Source organism: Loxodonta africana, chromosome 23 (genome assembly GCF_030014295.1).
Source record: "Loxodonta africana isolate mLoxAfr1 chromosome 23, mLoxAfr1.hap2, whole genome shotgun sequence".
Lineage (NCBI taxonomy): Eukaryota > Metazoa > Chordata > Mammalia > Proboscidea > Elephantidae > Loxodonta > Loxodonta africana.
The window spans coordinates 94,321-118,707 of NC_087364.1; the positions used below are offsets into that span (position 1 = coordinate 94,321).

The 24,387-nt window shown below is 43.8% G+C and overlaps 1 protein-coding gene across 1 annotated transcript in view; it reads left to right on the top strand.

Annotated features, from left to right (window-relative positions):
• The first annotated feature begins 475 nt into the window (after positions 1–475).
• Positions 476–24,387, top strand: part of GRTP1 (growth hormone regulated TBC protein 1) — a 64,529-nt gene continuing 40,617 nt past the window's right edge. The window contains exons 1-3 of the mRNA XM_003414053.4: positions 476–581; positions 1,553–1,704; positions 19,075–19,233. Coding sequence (XP_003414101.1) covers positions 508–581; positions 1,553–1,704; positions 19,075–19,233 — 385 coding nt within the window. The 5' untranslated portion in view covers positions 476–507. The remainder of the gene's footprint in view (positions 582–1,552; positions 1,705–19,074; positions 19,234–24,387) is intronic.

A 24,387-nucleotide genomic window follows, 5' to 3' on the forward strand; every position in this document is an offset into this window, starting at 1 on the left:
GGCTCTGGAAGCGCTGCGCCAGCTCCCCAGGAAACTTCTCGCCGCAGCGCCGCCAGCGTCTGCCTCTCCAGGTGCCGCGGGAGCAGGTGCAGCAGCGCGCCCCCGCCGGCCCCCAGCCTGCCTGCCCGCCAGCGGGGAGGCGCAGAGGGGGCCGCGTGGAGCGCGCCGAGGCGGTGCCGGACGCCCCCGCCGCGAGCGCCCCCAACTTGGGCGCACCTAGCCGCCTCGCACCGCCTCCTAGCGGCCGCCGCGGGCCCGGAGGGAGACCGAGGGCTCCCGGAGCCCCGGGAGGTGAACTTCGGACCCGCTCACGCCCCGGCCTCCGGGGATCCGCCTGGCTCCGGGAGGGGCGGCTGAGGACGCGGGCGGGTCTGCGCGGGGCGGGGCGCCTAGCTCGCGGCCCCAGGCGCCTCCTCCGCCGCGGCTCTCCTCGCCGCCCTCCCGCTGCCCCGGGCCCGGCCGGCGGAGAGCGCCCCCTCCTCGCAGCTCCCCGTGAGCCCCCGCGCCATGGACTCTGCGCCGGCGGAGCAGGGGCGCCGCGGGGACGCGGATTCGCAGGCGGCGCGGGACCGGGTCCCCAGGTAGGTGGCGGGGCGCCCCTGCGCGGAGGGGCCGCGGCGCCTACGGAAACGCTCCTTGCCCGGGCGGCTGGCGAACGGTCGCGGAGCCCCCGGCGGGGTGCCTGGGCGCGTACCGAGCCGCGTCGCCCGCTGGCGCTGCTTCGCGCGCGGTGCACTGTCCCTTGGCTGGGAATCGCAACACCGCGCCTCGGTCGGCAAAACCCTTTTCCTCCCGCAGCCGGCTGGGGAGGGACCAGGGGCGCGCGGCCAGGGTTCCCGGGGTTGGCGGTTCGGCCTCACCAGGACCTGTGACTGGTGACTGGCAGGGAGCTTTCCCTGTCGTGGGCCGTCATCTCGTTTTTCAGTGTTGCTCCTCCGGCGTTAAGAATGGTTACAATTAAACACTGGCTGGCTCTGAAGTCAGTGTGCTGCTGCTTTTTCCCACGCAGGCTCCTTGTCCTTTTCCTTTCCACAGCAGCCTGTATCCATAAAAACGCTGTTGCTTGGCTGAGAAAAATTGTGGTGACTGGGCACCGCTGTATATATTTTGGTAGCGTTCCTTGGAACAAGATTTAACGACTTCAACAGGTCACAAAACCAGTTGCCGTCATACCGACCCTATAGGACAGAGTAGAACTGCCCCATAGACTTTCCCAGATGCAGCTGATGGATTTGAACTGCCATCCTTTTGGTTAGCAGCCATGTCTTAACCACTGCGCCACCAGGGCTCCCAAAAGGTCACCTGTGTGTATAAACCCGTTGCCGTTGAGTCGATTCTCACTCATAGTGGCCCTATTGAAGTCGATTCTGACTCATAGTGGCCCTATCGGACAGACTAGAGCTGCCCCATAGGGTTTCTAAAGAGCAGCTGGTGGGTTCGAACTGCTGATCTCTGGGTTAGCAGGCAAACGCTTTAACCCCTGCGCCAGTAGGGCACCATGCGTGTGTATGAAAACTTTATTCTTAGTCTACAGTTTTTGTTTTTCTTGTAGGGTTGATCCGTATGGATTTGAAAGGCCTGAAGACTTTGATTATGCATCTTATGAAGAATTTTTTTCCACCTATCTGGTAATACTCACTAGAAGAGCAATAAAATGGTCTAAGCTTTTAAAGGGAAGTAATAGTGTCCAGAAAAGTATGAAAGGTGAGTTCAAAGCCTAATCTGTTTACTCACTCAGTAAACACATCTGCTAGACTAAAACCCAAGTGAATTTAAGTGCTGCAGGAAAGAGCCCTAATCATTAAATACCCTAATTAGAGAGGATGTGTTGGACTTTGGGCATGTGTGTTTTTAGGGCTGTGCCAAAGAACATATGGTTACGAGGTATCAGACCAACCAGAGCCTTCTCCCTGGGTGGTCAGAAGGGAGGAAGGGCTCACGCCCCTCCTAAGAATAAGCACATGTCTGTATTCATTACGATGCATCTCATGGGAGGAAGGAAGAAAAGGAAAATGGCCTGTCCTACTCAGGTTTGGTAATGGCTTACAGCTTTGAACTCAGTTAGAACTTGTTCTTTTAAGGTAAGGAACGTTCTGTTCTTTTTCCACTTTGAGATGGGCCTTCTTGCTAGATATGAATGAGAACTGCAGCATTCATGCCAAACGAAGAGAAGGGTCGTATCTGGGGGTTGATGAGAAAGCTGCTGTTAGTTGCTGTTAAGTAGATTTCGACTCGTGGCGATCCTGTGTGTGGAGAGGAGAACGGTTTCCTAGGGTTTTCAGGGCCGTGAAAGTACATCACCAACCCTGTCTTCTGAGGTGTGTCTCAGTGGGTTCCAACGGCCAACTTTTCAGCTAGTAGTTGAGTGCTTAAACATTTGCGCTACCTAGGGATTCTCAACTGATTCGTTACTCCTCAGAATTAAATTGGGCAAAGTTCTCCATTTATATTTTCCTATGGCAAAACCCTCTCCATTTTCCTCAGAGTAGAAGCCAGAGTCCTTCCTGCGTCCTGTAAGATGCTACATGATCGCTGCCCCACCCCTCACCTTGGACTCTGACCTCATTTCCTTTTCTCTCCCCAGCCATCACTCACTCTGGGCCTCGTGGCCTCCTGGCTGTTCCTTGAGCTCCCCTCACCTGCTCCTACCTCAGAGTCGTTGCACTATCTGTTCCCCCTACTTGGAGTTCTTTTCCCCAGAGCCTGTAGGGCTCTCGCCTCATTTCCTTCACGTCTTTACTCAGATGCCACCTCACTGAGGCCTTCCCTGCACACCTGTCTAAAATTGTACGTCCCTCCTGCCACACGTGCACATGCTTCCTGCCCCCTTGCAGGGTTTTCTCCTCATTGCTGCGTAACACGTCTTGGACCTTATTTATTTTGTACGTTGCTTGCTCCCCTGCTGGAATCAGAGATCCCTCTTTCCCGGCCGGGATTTTTATTTCATTCGCTGCTGCATCCCCAGCACCGGGAACAGGCTGGGCTGGGATAATTACTTAAACATTTGTTAAATGAATGAATGAAATGTTTGCCTATGATGTTCCAGACAGCGTAGCAGGTAAAGAGACAGGAAAATCAGTACTTGCCACACAGTGTGGTGAGGGCTGTGGTGGAAGTGGGCCCAGGGCCGTATGCGAACTCAGATAAATAGGGGAAAGGGGGATTATTAGAAGGTCTCCTGAAAGAGGGGGCACTAAAGCAGAGTTTTGAATGAGAGAGGACATATACAAAGGTTAAGAGGTGTGGGCAGGGCCTTGGTGGTTCAGTGGTAGAATTCTAATCTTGGGTTCTGGGGATGCAGGTTTGATTCCTGGCCATTCCATCTCATGCACAGCCAGCACCTATCTGTCCGTGGAGGCATGTGTGTTGCTATGATGCTGAACAGGCTTTAGCAGAGCTTCCAGATTAAGCCGGACTAGGAAGAAAGGCTTGGCGACCTACTTCCGAAAATCAGCCGGTGAAAACCCTATGGATCACAATAGTCCAGTCCCCAGCCGATCCTGGGGATGGTGCAGGACCAGGCATCATTTCATTTCCTTGTCCATAGGGCTGCCATGAGCAAAGAGGTGGGGGTGGGACTCTTAGCTGCAGATGAACAGAGGTGTATGGCCCAAGTGCAAGGTATGCCATGGGAAGGATTCGGAGACGAAGCCAGAGGACCTGGTGCCAAAGGGCTGTGAGGTGTATCAATCATGATCAAGCCAAGAAAAGCAAATTGTAAAAGAGTTTTTAAGCAGTGGGAGTTACATGATCAATCTTTACTTTGAAAAAGGCCATTTTGGTTAGTGAACAGGGCCCAGCAAAGTGGGCCTAATACATAGTAGGACATAGTTGTGGGGTTGAATCTGGGAGGGCTGGATGGAGGCTGGTTGATCTCCAGGACTTGGTGTGTGAGACTTGGGAGGGGAAGACTGTTAATAGCTAGGCTTCTGATTGGGGAGTGAACCAGTGTAGAGATACCACTGAGCTTTACTAAAAACTGGTAATAACAGCATTTCATAAAATCATAGAGCTGCAAGTGCCTCAGGTTGGTCTTTTTTGCTTTACAAATGAGTCAACTCCGGCCCCTGAAGCTAATATCCTTTGTAAATATCGTAAGTAAACCCTGGCACACCGATGTTCGGTCCCTGCTTCCACCTCTGTATGTTTAACATGTTTCCAGCTGAACTCCTGCCTTCATTCTCCCTTTCGCTTTATTCTTTTTTTTTTTTTCAATTTTGTTTTGGTGAAAATATACTTTACAAAACGTGCCATCTCAATAATTTTACGTGTACAATTCAGTGGCACTGATTACATTCTTCAAGTAGTACAACCATTCCTACTATCCTTTCCTAAATCACTCCACCACCATTAACATAAACCTAATGGCCCCTCATGACCTTTGGTTTCTATATATTTGCTTATTTCATGTAAGTGGGATCATACAGTATTTGTCCTTTTGTGACTGACTTATTTCACTCAGAATGAGTTTTTCAGGTTCATCCATGTTGTAGTGTGTACCAGGACTTCATCTCTCTTTATGGCTGAGTGGTATTCCAGTGTATGTATATACCACATTTTGTTTATCCGCTCATCTGTTGATGGACATTTCGATTGTTTCCACTTTTTGGCTATTGTGAAAAGTGCTTCAGTGAACATTGGTGTACAGGTTTCTGTTTGTATTCCTGCTTTCTCTTCTTCTGGTTATAGACCTAGGGTTGTGATTGCTTTTTGAGGAGCACCAAACTGTTTTCCACAGTGGCTGTATCTTCTGCTTTATTCTTAAAAGTTAACTGGTCTTTTAACTTTTTAAAATTTTATATATATATATACACACATATATATGTATATGTGTATGTATGGAGCCCTGGTGGCACAGCAGTTAAGAGCTATGGCAAGCTACAGCTGCTAACCAAAAAGTCAGCAGTTCGAATCCACCAGCCACTCCCTGGAAACCCTATGGGGCAGTTCTACTCTGTCTTATAGGGTTGCTGTGGGTTGGAATCGACTCCAAAGCAGTGGGTTTGGTTTGTATATATAATTATATATATATAATTTATATAGAAAACAGGGTAAAATATTTTAATCACGCTAAAAGATGTAAAGTGGAATTGCGTTTTTCTTGCATCCCGGTCCCTAGTTTCCAGTCTCTTCGTATAGGCGACTGTGGGTAACCGTTCTTCTGTCTCCTTCCAGGAACAGTGTTTGCATGTGCGTGTGTACATACAGGAACAGTGTTTGCATGTGCGTGTATACATACAGGAACAGTGTTTGCATGTGCATGTATACATACAGGAACAGTGTTTGCATGTGCATGTATACATACAGGAACAGTGTTTGCATGTGCGTGTGTACATACAGATGATAGCACACTGTACAGAAGCTCCTGCAGTTTCCTTTTTTTTTAACAAGGTCAGGAGTTTATTCTCTCAGTTCTGGAGACCAGGAGTGTGAACGCAGGGCGTCAGCAGGGCCCTGCTTCCTCAGAAGGCTCTGGGGGAGGAGCCTTCCTTGTCTCGTCCAGCTCCTGGCAACCCAAGGTGTCGCTTGGCGTGTAGACGCGTCTTCACCTGGAGCTGTTCCTCTGTCTCTGTGGTTCGCTTTTAATGCAGGGGAAGCCCCTTGTCCTATGTGGTTCCAACTGGTGGTTAGCTTTAGTCTGACGAACGAAAGGTCAGTTAAAGCAGGGAACCCTTTTTCAAAATACCTGTGTGCATAAATCTTTTCTATAAAACACAAATGCACATTTGTTCTTCTGTCTTTGCTTCTGTCATTTGGTTCTATTCTATCATCCTTCTTTTCTTTGGGCAGAAGGGGTCAGCTAATTTCGCTTCTGTATCTTCTTTTTTGCTTAAACCACACTCATAATGCATTGTCATTTTTTTTCCAAGTAGAGCACTCTAAATGCAGGACCCTTCTATACTCTTATTCTTTTCTCCCATTCTTTTACAGTTATCTTGCTCATACCTAATTCAACAGTTTCATGGTTTTTTTTTTGTTTTTTTTTTTGAGCACTTGCCCCTATCAGCTTTCTGAAAACACTCAACTTGGTTTTTATGGAAGTAACAACTTCTTGTTTTAATGTTTGATTGATTTATGTAAGATTAAATTGTCTTAGTTATCTAGTGCTGCTATAACAGAAATACCATAAGTGGGTGACTTTAACAAACAAATTTATTTTCTCACAGTTTAGGAGGCTGGAAGTCTGAATTCAGTGCACCAGCTCTAGGAGAGGACTTTCTTTCTCTGTGGGCTCTAGGGGAAGGTCCCTGTCTATTCTCATCTTGTATTTCTCGGTTCCTTGGTGATCTTCATGTATGTGACATCCACCTTCCCCATCTCTGCTTCCTTTATATCTCAAAAGAGATTGACTTAAGACACACACTACACTAATGCCATCTTCTTACCCTAATGAGGAAAACCTATTGCCAAATGAGATTATAACCACAGGTATGGGGTTAGAAGTTAAAACACATATTTTGGGGGGATACAACTCAATCTGTAACATCAATCAAGTTGTCTAATTATGGTAATGCGTATAATTGATATAAACAGGCTAAGGATCAAATATATTTCATTCCCGGTGAGGCTTCAACTAGAGGAATGGGAGCCAGAGTGTTAGGATGACTAGAGAATAGCCTGCCAGCAAGTCATGTTTTTCTAGGAAGTGAGGAACACCGATGAATCAGGTGAGAGGAATGTGGAGATCACATGAGTTCTGTGATCTATATGTCCCTGCTGGTGCCTCAGTGTGGTTTCCTGTTTGGCAGCTTGGGAGCTTATTAGCGGTGGCAAAGCTCCTAGAAAGTTGTGTCAGACATAAAACTGGAGTAGATGAGGTATTCCAGAAATGTGGATCTAATATTTTCCTGCCAGATATTCTGGACTGACTGCAGTATAGTCAGGTGTGTGACATCGCCAGGGAAAGATGACATGGTGAAGAAAGATGAGCCCTCAGTATGCGATTAATAGCCAAGGAGCTCAGTTTTCAGAACCACATCACTGAATTTCAACACGCACACACCTGAGATCTCCATTTTTATCCTGTTCTTCATATCTTGCTTTTTTGGTCCTTCTGATCTTTTGTTTCTTTTTTTGGAGGATTTGCATCTGTACTTTCTATCTTAATGTCTCCAGTAGTACTATTATCCTCAAATCTTGCATTCAGTATGTCTCAAGACATACTGCTATAACTTACTTGGCTTGATTTTGCTATCTGTGGATGCAATAGATTTTTTCATCTTTTTTTCAGTAGCAAGTATATACCAGTAGCCATCAAGAAAACAGCTTCCTCTTTGTCCATCAACTTAGAAAAATAAAGTATAAAAGACTGTTAAACAAATTTACTGCACTCTTGTTGTTAGGTGCCATCAAGTCAGCTCCAACTCATAGTGACCCTGTGTACAACAGAGCGAAACACTGCCCAGTCCTGCGTCATCTTCACAGTCATTGTTATGTTTGAGCACATTATTGCAGCCCTTGTGTCAATCCATCTCATTGAGGGTCTTCCTCTTTTTTGCTGACCCTTTACTTTTTTTTTACTTTACCAAGCATGATGCCCTTCTCCAGGGACTGGTTCCTCCTAATAAAATGTACAAAGAACAGGAGATGAAGTCTCATCATCCTTGCTTCTAAGGAGCATTCTGGCTGTACTTCTTCCAAGACAGATTTATTTATTCTTCTGGCAGTCCATGGTATATTCAGTATTCTTTGCCAACACCATAATTCAGAGCCATCAGTTCTTCTGTGGCCTTCGTGTTCATTGTCCAGCTTTCACATGCATATGAGGTGATTGAAAATACTGTGGCTTGGGTCAGGCGCATCTTAGTCCTCAAAGTGACAGCTTCGCTTTTTAACACTTTAAAGAGGTCTTTTACAGCAGATTTGCCCAAAACAATATGTCATTTGATTTCTTGACTACTGCCTCCGTGGGCATTGATTGTGGATCCACGTAAAATGAAATCCTTATCAACTTCATTCTTTTCTCCATTTATCATGATGTTGCTTATTGGTACAGTTGTGAGGATTTTTGTTTTCTTTATGTTGAAGGGTATTCTGTACTTAGAATATTAAAAAAACCATCTAAATTCAGGTGACAAACATATCAAAAAGAAAGTAGCAGAAAGCTTTATTCTGTGAAACTTCTGGATATCACTATTGCTGTTATGACTAACTTAGATTAAATCAGCCCTTATTATAATTCAGGCATTAGGCTAAGTGCTTTATCTCCGTTGAGTCAGCCCCCAAATAATAGTGACCCCATGCAGAGTGGAATGAAACCCTGCCTAGCCCTGTGCCATCCCCATGATCAGTTGCGGATCGGATCGTTGTGATCCATAGGGTTTTCACTGGCTAATTTTCACAAGTAGGTTGCCAGCCCTTTCTTCCTACTTGTTTTAGTCTGGATACTCCACCAAAACTTGTTCAGCATCAGAAGAAACTGAGGCTTGCAAAGGTTAAGCACCTTGCTCAAGGTCTGGAACTAGTAAGACATAACAGTAGAATATCTGACTCCAAAGCTGGCATCTTTAACCATTTTTCTCTCCCCCCCCCACATTTTATATTTTGTAAATACTTTTTTTAATCTACTGTGAAACTCATACTTTTTGGTGTACAGTTTCATGAGTTTTGACAAGTGCAGAGTTACGTAACTCTCCCCACAATCAACTTCAGAAGAGTTCTGTCACTCCCAAAAATTCCCTAGTGCTGCCGTTTGTAGTCAGTCCCATCTCCCAGCCCCAGGCAAACCATCGATCTCTTCTCCATTCATAGAGTTTAGTCTTTTCCAGGAGTCTAGCTTCTTTCACTTAACATACTGCATTTGAGACTCATCCGTGATCTTGCCTATATCAATGGTTCATTTTTTTCTTGTTATTGAGAAGTTTTTATTGTATAGTTATACCAAAATGTTTTTAGTCATTTATCAGTTGAAGGCATTTAGGTTGCTATAGACGTTCATATACGAGTTTTTGTGCTAAGTTTAAAATTTCATTTCGCTTGGATTAGTATTTAGGAGTAGGAATGCTAAGTCACACGGTAAGTGTACGTTGAACTCATTAGAAACTGCCAAGGTGTTTTCCAAAGTGGCTATATCAATTTGCATTCCCACCACAAATTTATGAGCATTCCAGTTACTCCATATCTTTGCTGGCACTTCACATTGTTGGTGTTCTGTTTTGTTTTTTTTTTTAGCCATTCTTTGTTGAGAAGACTATCCAGCCTCCCTGAATTTCCGTTGCTCTGTTGTCAAAAAGCAATTGTTTGTGTGGGTCTCCTTGGATTATTATATTCCATTAATCGATGTGTTTATCCTTTCACCAATACCACTCTGTCTTGGTTATTGTAGGTTTATAGTAAACCTTAAAATCAGAGAATATGAATCCTCCCACTTCATTTTGGCTCTTCTAGTTCCCTTACTTTTCCATGTAAGTTTTAGAATTTGTCATTATCTACAGTATTTTTTCCTGAAACATTTATTGGAATTACATTGAATCTATAGCTCAATTTAGGAAGAATTGACATCTTAACAATATTGAGTCTTCCAGTCCATGAACATGGTATGTCTCTCTATATATTTAGGTCTTCTTTGATTTCTTTTTGAAGTGTTTAACATATAAATTCTGTAGATATTTTGTAAGATTTATACCTCTGTATTTCTCTCTCTCTCTCTTTTTTTTTTTTTTTGGTACTATTGTAAATGACCCTATTTAAATTTTTTTTTCTGATTGTTAATTGCAAGTATATAGAAATATAATTGAGTTTGTATGTCCTTTCCTCTTTGCTACCTTGCCTCTAAGTTAGAACAGTTCTTGCATGTGTTGGGACTGACCACCTCATCCTTGCTGTTCAGCAAAGAATGATTAACAACTCATTCAGTGCATTTCTGGCTACATTCCATTTCCAAGAGGTCATGAGATCTAGAGCCAAATCTCAATATAAATCATAATCCCAGATGTGCTGTTCTAAGCACAGGAGGCACAACAGTGAACAGATGGTCAAGGCTTTGCCCTCAGAGAACTTACATTCTGATGCCATTAAGACATTCACATACAGATGAGCACAAACTTTGGATCACCTTGGAGTTGGAATTAACAAGATTTTACTCTGAATGCTTTTCTTGACTAGCCTGTAAGGTTATTCTTATAATTGTTTTGTTTTGTTTTTCTGTTCAATATACTTTATGCCTCGGATCTTTTGGTTTTCACGGCAGTTTGTAGAATTTAACAAATTGTGTGTGATCGTATTTCTTTTTTCTTAATGCAGGAATTCTTTAAAATAATGATGTGATGTGATTTAAAAGGATCGCAAAGCTTTGAATATTTGCTATGAAAATTAACTGTTTTGCAGGTTAAATTAAGGTCGCTGAAGGTACAGTGTAGCATCCCTGGGCTTAATTAATTTGAATGTTAATTTTATAAATCTTTCCCTTCTGCCTGGGAAATTACTCATTCTCGATTAATTGAGGTACCTCGTGTCTCCTGGCTTCTTTTCCTATGTGTTTGCATTGTCATTAGGAAATTACTAGTTACTTTTTCATGCATGAGATTGTCAACAAAAATATTCATATAAAATGAAATAATTCTCAATTTACAGAGACAACTCAAATACTTTTTTTTATCATTCCAGTCACAAACAATATAAAACAATAATCATTATACCAAAACTAATGGAAATTTGATGAAGTGAATTCAATGTGAAGCAATATAGCTATTTTTTTTTTTTTTTCGCCTCAGGTATTCATCAGATTTCTCAATGTTTATGAGAATTAGCTTCCTTGGATATAAGGATCTCTTTTTTTTATTTGTTTTGAGGAGAAATGTTACATGAAAGTGCCCCTGTTGTTGTGTGCCATCAAGTTGACTTCGATTCACAGTGACCCTGTAGGACTGAGCAGAACTGACTCATAGGGTATTCTAGGCTGTAAATCTTTTTTTTAAGATTGAAGAATCTGTTTTTGTTTTGGTTTATTATTGTACATTAAATTGACGTTTAGAGAGCAAATCAGTTTCTCATTAAACAGTTAATAAACATTATTTTGTGACATTGGTTACCAACCCTGCGAAGTGTTGACACTCTCCCCTTCTTGACCTTGGGTTCCCCGTTTCCATGCGTCCAGCTTTCCTGCCTCCTCCTGCCTTCTTGTCCTTGCCCCTGGGTTGCTGTGCCCATTTAGTCTCTTATACATGGTTGAGCTACATGTATTGTTGTTTTTTTATGGGCCTGTCTAATCTTTGGCTGAAGGGTGAACCTCAGGAGCGACTTCAGTGCTGAGTTAAAAGCGTGTCGAGGGGCCATACTCTCAGGATTGCTCCAGTCTCTGTCAGACCAGTAAGTCTGGTCTTTTTCTATCAGTTAGAATTTTGTTCCACATTTTTCTCCAGCTCTGTCTGGGACCCTCTATTGTGATGCCTGTCAGAGCAGTTGGTGGTGGTAGCCGGGCACCATCCATTTGTACTGGACTCAGTCTGGTGAAGGCTATGGTAGTTGTGTTCCATTAGTCCTTTGCACTAATCCTACCCTTATGTCTTTGGTTTTCTTCATTCTCTCTTGCTCCAGATGGGGTGGAACCAGTGGAGTATCTTAATCTTAGATGGCTGCTCACAAGCTTTTAAGACCCCAGATGCTACTCACCAAAGTAGATTGTGGAACATTTTCTTTATAAACTATGTTATGACAGTTGAGCTAGATGTCCCCTGAGACCGTGGTCCCAAGCCCTCAGCCCGGTAATTTGGTCCCTCAGGGAGTTTGGATGTAATTGTGAGAAGCTTCTGTGATCTTGCCTTTGTCAACTTGTGCTGACTTCCCCAGTATTCTGTGCCGTCTTACCCTTCACCAGAGTTACCACTTTTCTATTGCCTAATTAGTGTTTTCCTCTCCTTATCCTTCCCCTCCCTCATGATCATGAAAGATTGTTTCTTTTTGTGTGTAAACCTTTTCATGAGTTTTTATAATAGTGGTCTCATACAATATTTGTCCTTTTGTGATTGGTTTCTTTCACTCAGCATAATGCCCTCCAGATTCGTCCATGTTGTGAGATGTTTTGCAGATTCGCCGTTGTTCTTTATCATTGCGTTGTATTCCATTGTGTGTATGTACCATAGCTTGTTTATCCATTCATCTGTTGACGGGCACTTAGGTTTTTCCATCGTTTTGCTATTGTGAATAATGCTGCAGTGAACATGGGTGTTAGGTTGTAAATCTTTATGTGGGCAGATAGCCAGGTCTTTTCTCCCACAGAGCTGCTGAATGGGTTCAAACTGCTGACCTTTTGGTTAGCGTCCAAGCATTCAGCCATTATGCCACCAGGACTCCGAATGCTCCCCTAGCCTCCCTTATTCCAACATTTCTAACATTCCTATAATTATATATAAATGACTGCTGCATTCATTCAGGTGATCTGCTTGGGGTTATGGGATTACATGTGACTTAGATACAGCTTTTCACACAGGTTTGCTGGTGCTGTCCTCTTTCTGTGAGCTCAGCTTGACCCTGGACTTTTGTATTTGCCTGCACCTGACAAGTTCTTTTGTGTGTGTGTGTGTGTGTGTGTGTGTGTGTGTGTGCTTTAGGTGAAAGTTTACAAAGCAAATTAGTTTCCCATTCAATGGTTTATACATAGAGTATTTCACAGCCTTGATTTCATTCCCCACAATGTGTCACTACTCTCCCCATTTCCACCCTGGGTTTCCTGTTTCCTTTCATCCTGATTTTCTCCCCTTTCCTGCCTTCTCATCTTTGCTTTTGGGCAAATATTACCCTTTTGATCTTGTGTAATTGATTGTTCTAAGGAATACATTCCTCTCGGTGAGTATTGTTTATTTTATGGGCTTGTCTGTTGTTGGCTGGAAGGTGGTCTCCAGGAATGGCTTCAGTTCCAAGCCAGAAGGGTGTCTTAAGGTCATAGTTTCAGGGGTTCCTCCAGTCTGTCAGACCAGTAAGTCTAGTCCTTTTTGTGAATTTGATTTTTTGTTCTACAATTTTCTCCCTCTCTGTCCGGAACTCTCTGTTGTGACCCCAGTCAGAGCTGTTGGTAGTGGTAGCCTGGTACCATCAAATTCTTCTGATCTTGGGGTTATGTAGGCCATGGTTCGTGTGGTCCGTTAGTCCTTTAGACTAAGTGATCCCTTGGATCTTTGCTCCAGATGGGAAGAGACCAACAGTTGTATCTTAGATGGCCACTCTCAAGCTTTTTAGACCCCAGACACTATTCACTGAAATAGGATGCAGAATATTGTCTTTATTTACTATGTTGTGCCAATTGACGTAGATGTCCCCTGAGACTGTGGTCCTTTGCCTTTGAGCCTAGAAGCTTCATCTCTAGAGGTGTTTGGTTATGTCTAAGTTACCTGATAGGTTCTTGCGGTATGTGTGGACATTCTGTTGCTGATTAATTGCTAGGACTGAAAATATTTCCACCACAAATCATTTTTAGAAAATGTTTTTCCAGAGAGAGGCACCCACAAATACCTTGTTGGAGTTAGGATGGTCTCTGGGAAAGAATTAATTAGAATAGAATGAATGTAAAAGCCCCTAGTGCAGTGCTTGGTTACAAGTTTGCACTCAAGTTAAAAAGGGATAAATATGAGCATCTCTCTGTGTCCAGCCCAGATTGTGAGAGACACAAACACATGAATTACTCTGAGAGTAGTTCTGAGGCAGTAAAACATGCCTGATTTTGTACTTGTAGAGTTTAAAACTCTACAAGTACAGTGGCTAAGCACTGGGCTGCTAACCAAAAGGTCTATGGTTGGAACCCACTAGCTGCTCCGCAGGACCTGTCTATCTGCTCCTGTAGATTACAGCCTTGGAAACCCCCTGGAGCAATTTTACTCTGTCCTGTAGGGTTGCTGTGAGTTAGAATCAACTGGATGGCATGGGTAATAGAGTTAAAAAATACGAAGGGTACCCAGAGTAAATGAGTAACCTATAAGATTAGATAAGACAGGCTTCCCAGAGAAGGTGCTTGTTGAAATCATCCTTGAAGGAAATACTGCCCTGGATTCCTGGAAAAGAATGAGGAGGATAGGAATTGGGAAATCAGGTTTGTTAACCTTGCCAATCTGGTTCAGCTAGAAGGAACAAAGTGGGAGGCCCCAAGAGCAGAGGTTGAATGTCTATGGGTAGCCACTAATGGAGGCCTTGAAACATCCAGCTTGGAGTTGGGGTTTGTGGCAGAGGCCGCGGGGAGTGGTAAACCTCTGAGTGCCTTGAGGGTAGAGGCTGGTTGTAGTTGTCAGCTTCCTTCAAGTCAGACACTGACTTACGGCAACCCCATGCACAACAGAATGAAACACTGCCCCATCCTGCGCCAAACCGATACGTAGTCAGCATTCCATTTGTGCTCTCTAAAGGAGGGTAGCTGGGAATGGGATGAAATGGAATAGGAAAAGATTTAAAAGCTAGATATTTCTAGGAGCCAAGTGAGAAGTGAACTAATCTAAGCATTAGATGATCAGACCCTGTACTAGGCTAGGGGGACTGAAAAACCCTGTGTGCCTGATACTGTTGTAAGTGATTTATCTATGTTAATTAATGCAATCGTCATGATAGTTGTGTGAGGCATATGCTATTACTATTCTTATCTGTTCGACAGATAAGAAAATTGAAGGACAGAGTGAAGTAACTCAGCTTGCCCAAGGACACTCAGCTATGTAAGGGTGGGTCGATTCGGCTCTAGAAGTAGAAAATGGAAGGGAGTGAAGGGAAAATGTTTATAATGTGCAGTTGTCAGGGGAAAAAAAAATGAAAAACGTTCTTATATGGCTTTTGACTTTTCATAGACTTGTGGCCTCATCTCCCCCTTCTTTTATCTGCTATTTGCTTACCTCCCCCACACTCACTGACTGCTTTAGCACCCCTACAGTCATTGGGTTTAACACCAGTGTCCCTAAGTGTGACCCATCCACAGTGATAGCTGGGAAGCCTCCTGTCCACCCACTTCCATGAGCACCCTTGGAATTTTCATGTCTGAGATCTGAACACTCAGACGTCCCCCTGTCCAGCCCCAGCCTATTGTCCTGCCACTCACTGCACATCATCACGCTTTTTCTTCAGCTCCATGAAAGCATCCAGTCTCTGGCTTCCTCCATCTGCCCTGTCTTTCAGCTCCCTGTGGTTTTGTGACCTTGTCTATAAAACCTGGATCGTCTGAAATCCTCTATCACCAGCATCCCAGATTCCCTTGTCCATTTGTCCTCCTTGGCAGCTGCCCAGCAGAGCTACCATGCAGCAGTGCCACCCCCCACCAATGCCACCCCCACCTCTTTCTTTCACCAGGGTGCCTGGACCCACTGGGGCAACAACCCTGCAGGCGGTGCAACCACAAGTGTGTGACCTCTCACCCCAGCTGGGCCCTCATACGACCTTTGACCTGTCTCTCCTAGGCACTGCTCCGAAACTTCACCTTCTTTCTTTTGCTCTCAGAGAATCTCCTGCTTTCCTCTGTGCTCTTGCACCCATCTCACCCCAGACCTTGCTCCTCTGTCTTGTACTTCACCCTCTCTCTGCCCACAGACTACTTCAGGTGTCCGACTTCTACCTAACTCCCTCCTGCTCTTCCTGATTTGAAATTTGTCACCTCCTTCGATAGAGTTGTCTTTTTCTCATCTAGATTTTTAGAAAGAACTGTGTTCCGTGCTTCCCCTTCCTTCTTGTTTCCACTCAGCTGAGTTCTTAACCAGTATGCTACCAGGGCTCCCCTTTTTTTTAGTTCTTGCCTCCCTGGCTCTCTGCTAGCTTTCACCCCTTTCTACTTGAACCTCCCATCTCCCTCAGCCCCTTGGGGCTCACCTGCTAAGGGTTTTCCTTGCATCTCTCTCTGGCTCTCCAGCCTCAGTTGCCACCAAGGTTTCTCCCTCTTCTGTTTGTCCTTCAAATGTGGTGTTGAAATGCAGTAACCAGAATGTAGTGTTCTGATCTCAGCTGCCAATTCTTCTCAGGCTGTCTTAGTCTCCTAGGGCTGCCACGACAAAATACCACAAAACAAGTGGCTTTAAAAAATAGAAATTTATTTTCTCAGAGTTCTGAATGTTAAAAGTCCAAATCAGAGCTCGCCCATGTCAGTGCCTTCTGTGGTGTTCTCCTAGCTTCTGGTTACTGCCAGCAACCCGTGGGTGCTTGTAAATGCACCCATCTCTGTTGTCATGTGGCGTCTTCCCCTTGGTGTCTGACTCTGTGTTTGTACTCCCCGTTGTAAGACACCACTTGGAGGGAGTTAAGGTTAGGATCCACGCTACTCCTGTATGATCTCATTAACAAAATAAAGGCAAAGCCCTATTTCCAAATAGGATCACATTCACAGATACAGTGGTTAGGGTTTCACCATGCTACATGTTATCTGTGCTTGATTTTATCCATTTTTTGGTTCAACTACCGTATTTATCTTGATGTTTGCCAAATTTACATCTCCAGCCAAAGCCCTTAAGCTGCCAACTAGGCATGTCACACTTCAGATGTTTACAACTGAACTCTCAGCATTCATCCCTAAACTTGCTGTTTCTCCTGTATTCTCCATCTTGGCCTTCTCAGAGGTTTCAGCCCCCTCAGCCCATCCTCTTTGTAGCTGCTAGAGAGCTTCCCGAATACAAACCTGACCAGAATCACTCCTGACTCCCTCCCTGTCACCTCAGGTTAAGACCCATGCGCCTAAATCTGGCACACGATGTCTTCCATCATCTGCCCCCTGCCTACATCTGGCACACGAGGTCTTCCATCATCTGCCCCCTGCCTACATCTGGCACACGAGGTCTTCCATCATCTGCCCCCTGCCTACATCTGCTCCTGTCTTGCTCCTCCCTTCCTTGTCTGCTTGTAGCTCCCAGGGATCAACTGAGTGGTCTCTCCCCTTCTATGTGTCCCTTACACTTACAGTGTTGCTTCTGCTCTTCCTATCTTCCTGGTTATCTCCTCTTTGGTTTTTTTCTTTTTGGCTTTGCTTTTCTGTTTTTTTAAATTAATATTTTACTTTTGGTGAAAATATGCACAGCAGAACTCATTCCCATTCAACAGTTTCTATACATAATGATCAGTGACATTGGCTACATTCTTTATATTGTGTCAACAGTTTTGCTATTTCTATTCTTGTTTCACTCTCATTAACTTAAACTCCTATCCCTCAAACTTCTCATCTATGCTTTAAAATAGCTGTTGTCCTTGGGAATGCAAAACGGTATAACCATTTTTGGAAATCAATATGGTGTTTGCATAAAAAGCTAGAAATAGAAATACCATACGATCCAGCTATCCTCCTCCTAGGAATGTATCCTAGAGAAAGAAGAGCTGTCGAATAGACATGCACACCCATGTTCACTGCAGCATAGTTCACAATAGCAAAAAGATGGAAACAACCTAGATGCACTTCAACAGATGAACGGATAAACAAACTGTGGTACATACACACAGTGGAATTCTATGAAACAATAAAGAACAATGATGATTCTGTGAAACATCTCACAACATAGATGAATTTGGAGGGCATTATGTTGAGTGAAATAAATCAATCACAAAAGGACAAATATTGTAAGAGACCACTACTATACAAACTCATGAAAAGGTTTACACACAAAAAGAAACCATCTTTGATGTTTATGATGGAGGGGAAGTGTGAGAGGGAAAAACACTAGACAATAGAAAGGTGATAATTTTGGTGAAGAGTAAGACAGTACACAATATTGGGGAAGTCAACACAACGACCAAGGCAAGGTCACAGAAACTTCACAGACACATCCAGACTCCCTGAGGGACCAGATTACTGGGCTGAGGGGTTGGGACCATGGTCTCGGGGGACATCTAGCTCAATTGTCATAACATAGTTTATAAAGAAAATGTTCTGCATGCTACTTTGGTGAGTAGTGTCTGAAGTCTTAAAAGCTTTTGAGGGGCCATCTAAGATGTTCCACCGGTCTCAGCCCGTCTAGAGCAAGGGAGAATGAGGAAAACTAAAGACAGGAGGGTAGGATTAGTCCAAAGGACTAATGGAACACAACTACCACAGCCTTCACCAGACTGAGTCCAACACAGCTAGATGGTGCCCAGCTACCACCACCGACTGCTCTGACAGGCATCACAATAGAGGGTCCCAGACAGAGCTGGAGAAAAATGTAGAACAAAATTCTAACTGACAAAAAAAGACCAGACTTACTGGTCTGACAGAGACTGGAGCAATCCTGAGAGTATGGCCCCTCGACACCCTTTTAGCTCAGTACTGAAGTACTGAGGTTCACCCTTCAGCCAAAGATTAAACAAGCCCATAAAACAAAACGAGACTAAATGGGCACACCAACCCAGGGGCAAAGACTAGAAGGCAGGAGGGGACAGGCAAGATGGCAATGGAGAACCCAAGGTCGAGGAGAGAGTGTTGACACATCATGGGGTTGGTAACCAATGCCACGAAACAGTATCTGTATTAATTGTTTAATGAGAAACTCATTTGCTTTGTAAACCATCTAAAGCACAATAAAAAATAAATAAGTAAAATAGCTGTTATCCATTTGGTCTTATATAGGTAATTTTTTTAAAAGAATGCAACACTCAAGGGTGACGAGCTTTACTTTTTGAGCTACACTGTTACTTAGCTAAAGGTGACTTCAGGCTACTGTTTGTTTTTATCTCTCAGCTTTGCCCTCACTTCCTTTGCCGTAGTCTTCCTCGCAAATATGTGTATACCTAGCTTTGCTGTTCCCGCACTGACTCTGTATACTGTGTCTAACTCCTCTTTCTGTCCTCAGCTGTAAGCACGTGACGTCTCTGGGGTGGGTGGTGAGTGGATGGATCAAGGAGTGAACAGTGCAGCCGCTGACAGTCATCCGAGTCACTTGGCTTTGAAGTAAAAATATCTAAGGGTTATTCTGGTCTGCCTAGTTCGTGCTCAGTGTTAGGAGGGGAGAGTAGAATTTTATAAATAGTATATGTAACAGTTCTGGTGGAGAGATGGAAATTTTGGATCTTTCAAATACTTTCTTTATTTAGGGGGAGAAATAGTGAGAGCTGAAAGCATTGACCTTTGATGCCATTTTGACGAAAGGGCCTGTTCCCAAGGTTTCTGACCTCATTTTAGTACTTGGCTGTCCCTAAACCACCACTTTTTCACTGTTTCAGTGAAGCGCTATATCCGGAAAGGTGTTCCACTCGAGCACCGAGCGCGCGTCTGGATGGGAGTGAGCGGAGCTCAGGCTCAGATGGAACAGAATCCTGGCTACTACCACAGACTTCTCAAGGGAGAGAGAAATGACAGCTTGGAGGAAGCCATCCGGACAGGTGATAAGTGTTACCGGCCCCTCTGGTAAATGCAGTGTACCCAGAAGGAGGCCAGGCAAAGCATCCCAAGGCGATAAGTGTTACTGGCCCCTCTAGTAAGTGCAGTGTACCCAGAAGGAGGCCAGGCAAAGCATCCCAAGGCGATAAGTGTTACTGGCCCCTCTAGTAAGTGCAGTGTACCCAGAAGGAGGCCAGGCAAAGCATCCCAAGGCGATAAGTGTTACTGGCCCCTCTGGTAAGTGCAGTGTATCCAGAAGGAAGCAGGGCAGGCAACAGCATCCCAAGGGAGGAGTTGTGTTTTCACCCAGTTTTTAACACCGTGATGTTGGTGAGAAAAGTTACCTTGTTAAAGATGTATCAACTGATTTTAATTTGGAATTACATATTTTCTCAAAGGAAAATAAAACTTGAGTGCTCATGAGGAGAGAGTATTATTTTCAGTTTGTTCAGCAATTATTAGAGCACCTAGCTAGCTAACAAGGCAAATGGTATTAAAAAGACCAGACTTCTCCCACAGAGAAGCACTTAGGAAAGTGAACAGGCAGTCAAGTGAGCAATCATAGTAACCGGTTGCTGTTGTTTCGGCTTTGACTCATGTTGACCCATCTGGGTCAGAGTAGAGCTACGTTTTGTAAGGGTTTCAGAAGTAGATCACCAGGCATTTCTTCCAAGGTGCCTCTGGGTGAGCCCGAACCTCCAGCATTTTTGTTAGCAGCTGAATGTGTTAACCATTTGCCCTACCCAGGAACTCCATAAGTAATCAAAATACAGCAGGATAATTGCCATAAGGAATTCGTACTTAGTATATGTGGAAACCCTGGTGGCGTAGTGGTTAAGTGCTATGGCTGCTACCCAAGAGGTCGGCAGCTTGAATCCGCCAGGCACTCCTTGGAAACTCTGTGGGGCAGTTCTCCTCTGTCCTGTAGGGTCGCTAGGAGTCGACAGCAGTGGGTTATTAGTATATGTAAATTTGCATATGGCATTTGTTGAAATGTTTCAACAAACAGATGAAGCGCTGGAGGTGCTCGCTTAGCTATGCCAAGAAATATGGAAGACAGCTTCCTGGCCAACTGATTGGAAGAGATCCATATTTGTGCCTATTCCCAAGAAAGGTGATCCAACCGAGTGTGGAAATTATAGAACAATATCATTAACATCACACGCAAGCAAAATTCTGCTGAAGATCATTCAAAAACGGCTGCAGCAATATATCGACAGGAAGCTGCCAGAAATTCAGGCCGGTTTCAGAAGAGGACGTAGAACCAGGGATATCATTGCTGATGTCAGATGGATCCTGGCTGAAAGCAGAGAATACCAGAAGGATGTTGACCTGTGTTTTATTGATTATGCAAAGGCATTCGACTGTGTGGATCATAACAAACTATGGATACCACTGCAAAGAATGGGAATTCCAGAACACTTAATTGTGCTCATGAGGAAACTTTACGTAGATCAAGAGGCAGTTGTTCGGACAGAACAAGGGGATACTGGTTGGTTTAAAGTCAGGAAAGGTGTGCATCAGGGTTGTATTCTTTCACCATACCTATTTAATCTGTATTCTGAACAAACAATATGAGAAGCTGGACTCTATGAAGAAGAACGGGGCATCAACATTGGAGGAAGACTCATTAACAACCTGCGTTATGCAGGTGACACAGCCTTGCTTGCTGAAAGTGAAGAGGACTTGAAGCACTTACTAATGAAGATCAAAGACCACAGCCTTCAGTATGGATTACACCTCAACATAAAGAAAACAAAAATCCTCACAACTGGACCAATGAGCAACATGATGATAAACGGAAAAAAGATTGACGTCATCAAGGATTTCATTTTACTTGGATCCACAATCAACAGCCATGGAAGCAGCAGTCAAAAAATCAAAAGATGCATTGCATTGGGCAAATCTGCTGCAAAGGACCTCTTCAAAGTGTCGAAGAGCAAAGATGTCACCCTGAAGACTAAGGTGCGCCTTACCCAAGTCATGGTATTTTCAATTGCATCATATGCATGTGAAAGCTGGACAATGAATAAGGAAGACCGAAGAAGAGTTGACACCTTTGAATTGTGGTGTTGGCGAAGAATGTTGAATATACCCTGGACTCCCAAAAGAACAAACAAATCTGTCTTAGAAGAAGTACAATCAGAATGCTCCTTAGAAGCAAGGATGGCGAGACTGCGTCTTACATACTTTGGACATGTTGTCAGGAGGGATCAGTCCCTGGAGAAGGACATCATGCTTGGCAGAGTACAGGGTCAGCGGAAAAGAGGAAGACCCTCAACGAGGTGGATTGACACACTGGCTGCAACAATGAGCTCAAGGATAACAATGATTGTAAGGATGGCACAGGACTGGGCAGTGTTTCGTTCCGTTGTGCATAGGGTTGCTATGAGTTGGAACCGACTCGATGGCACCTAACAACAACAACAAACAAATTTGCATATATAGTTACATATGTAACATGAGACAACACACAGAGTTTTCTTTTTTGGAATCAATGGTATGGATGTCAAACTATAATGCTTTTCTAGGAATACTGATATTTTTGGCTTTAACTTCTTTATCCTCCAATATTCTGAGCAGTTACATAAGCATAGGGTTGCTGGCTCTTAAAAGTACAAAGTTTTCCTAACTCAATATGGATCAAAGAACTAAATATAAAATCTAAAACGATAAAGATCATGGAAGAAAAAACACATGGCATAAACAGTATACAAAGCATTATAAAGAATGTAGAAGAAAAACTAGATAACTGGGAGCGCCTAACAATCAAACACCTCTGCTCATCCAAAGACTTCACCAAAAGAGTAAAAAGACTACCTGCAGACTGGGAAAAAGTTTTTAGCTATGACATTTTGATCAGCATCTGATCTCTAAAATCTACACGATACTGCAAAAACTCAACTGCAAAAAGACAAATAACCCAATTAAAAAATGGGTAAAAGATATGAATAGACACTTCACTGAAGAAGACATTCAGGTAGCTAACAGATACATGAGGAAATGTTCAAGATCATTAGCCATTAGAGAAATGCAGATCAAAACTACAATGAGATTTCATTTCACTCCAACAAGGCTGGCATTAATCCAAAAAACACAAAATAATAAATGTTGGAGAGGTTGTGGAGAGATTGGAACACTTATACACTGCTGGTGGGAATGTAAAATGGTACAACCACTTTGGAAATCAATTTGGCACTTCCTTAAAAAGCTAGAAATAGAACTACCATACGATCCAGCAATCCCACTCCTTGGAATATATCCTAGAGAAATAAGAGCCTTTACACGAACAGATATATGCACACCCATGTTTATTGCAGCACTGTTTACAATAGCAAAAAGATGGAAGCAACCAAGGTGTCCATCAACGGATGAATGGATAAATAAATTATGTTTATTCACGCAATGGAATACTACGCATCGATAAAGAACAGTGACGAATCTGTGAAACATTTCATAACATGGAGGAACCTGGAAGGCATTATGCTGAGTGAAATTAGTCGGTTGCAAAAGGACAAATATTGTATAAGACCACTATTATAAGAAATTGAGAAATAGTTTAAAGTGAGAAGAAAACATTCTTTTGTGGTTACGAGATGGGGGAGGGAGGAAGGTGGGAGAGGGGCATTCACTATTTAAATAGTAGATAAGAACTACTTTAGGTGAAAGGAAAGACAGCACACAATACAAGGGGGGGTCAGCATAATTGAACTAAACCAAAAGCAAAGAAGTTCCCTGAATAAACTGAATGCTTCGAAGGCCAGCGTAGCAGGGGCAGGGATCTGGGGACCATGGTTTCAGGAGACATCTAAGTCAATTGGCATAATAAAATCTATTAAGAAAACATTCTGCATCCCACTTTGAAGAGTGGCGTCTGGGGTCCTAAACACTAGCAAACAGCCATCTAAGATGCATTAATTGGCCTCAACCCACCTGGATCAAAGGAGAATGAAGAACACCAAGGACACAAGGCAATTACAAGCCCAAGAGACAGAAAGGGCCATGTGAACCAGTGAATACATCATCCTGAGACCAGAAGAACTAGATGGTGCCTGGCTACAACCGATGACTGCCCTGACAGGGAGCACAACAGAGAAGCCCTGAGGGAGCAGGAGAGTAGTGGGATGCAGACCCCAAATTCTCCTAAGACCAGACTTAATGGTCTGACTGAGACTAGAATGACCCTGGTGGTCATGGCCCCCAGACCTTCTGTTGGCCCAGGACAGGAACCATTCCCGAAGCCAACTCTTCAGACATGGATTGGACTGGACAATGGGTTGGAGAGGGATTCTGGTGAGGAGTGAGCTTCTTGGATCAGGTGGACTCTTGAGACGATGTTGGCATCTCCTGCCTGGAGGGGAGATGAGAGGGTGGAGGGGCTTAGAAGCTGGCAAAATGGACACAAAAAGAGAGAGTGGAAGGAGAAAGCAGGCTGTCTCATTGGGGGAGAGTAATTGGGAGTGTGTAGCAAGGTGTATATGGGTTTTTGTGAGAGAGACTGACTTGATTTGTAAACTTTCACTTAAAGCACAATAAAAATTATCAAAAAAAAAGTACAAAGTTTTCCCAAAAAAGTTTAACCTAAATTAAATAATTAGATTCTTAGGAACTACATTTGATTCTGATTTTAACAGTTTTTGAGAAATACAAATTTAAATTTAAAAGACTTAATTAAAAAAATTAAATTGCTGAGAGGTTGGAATGACTTGTGACAATGAGGAGGTGGGTGGCCATCCTTCACCCCTTGCTGGTAGACTTGGCTCCTGCCTGTTTGGGGGTCTCATACCCACAGCAATGAAGCTAGTGGAAAAGGGATTTCCCAGTAGAGGCTGGGAGAACTGGGGGCTGACTGAGCCCCACTGTGGAAGCCAGATTGCTGCATCCTGGTTATTGTAGAGCAAAATGCAACCACAGGTCATGGGACAGAAGCAGTAGCTGGCTGCCGCCAGTCACAGCCTGGCTGTTCATCACTCAGCGTGGCCGGAAATGCTTATTCAGTCTTAGAAGAAGAGAACTTAGTTGTAAGATAGGCTGCACATTTAAAAAAAATAGAATATTGATTACCAGCTGCTGTGGAGTAGACTGGTTCATGGTAACCCCGTGTTAAAGTAGAACTGTGCTCCGTAGGGTTTTCAGTGGCTCATTTTTCGGAAGTA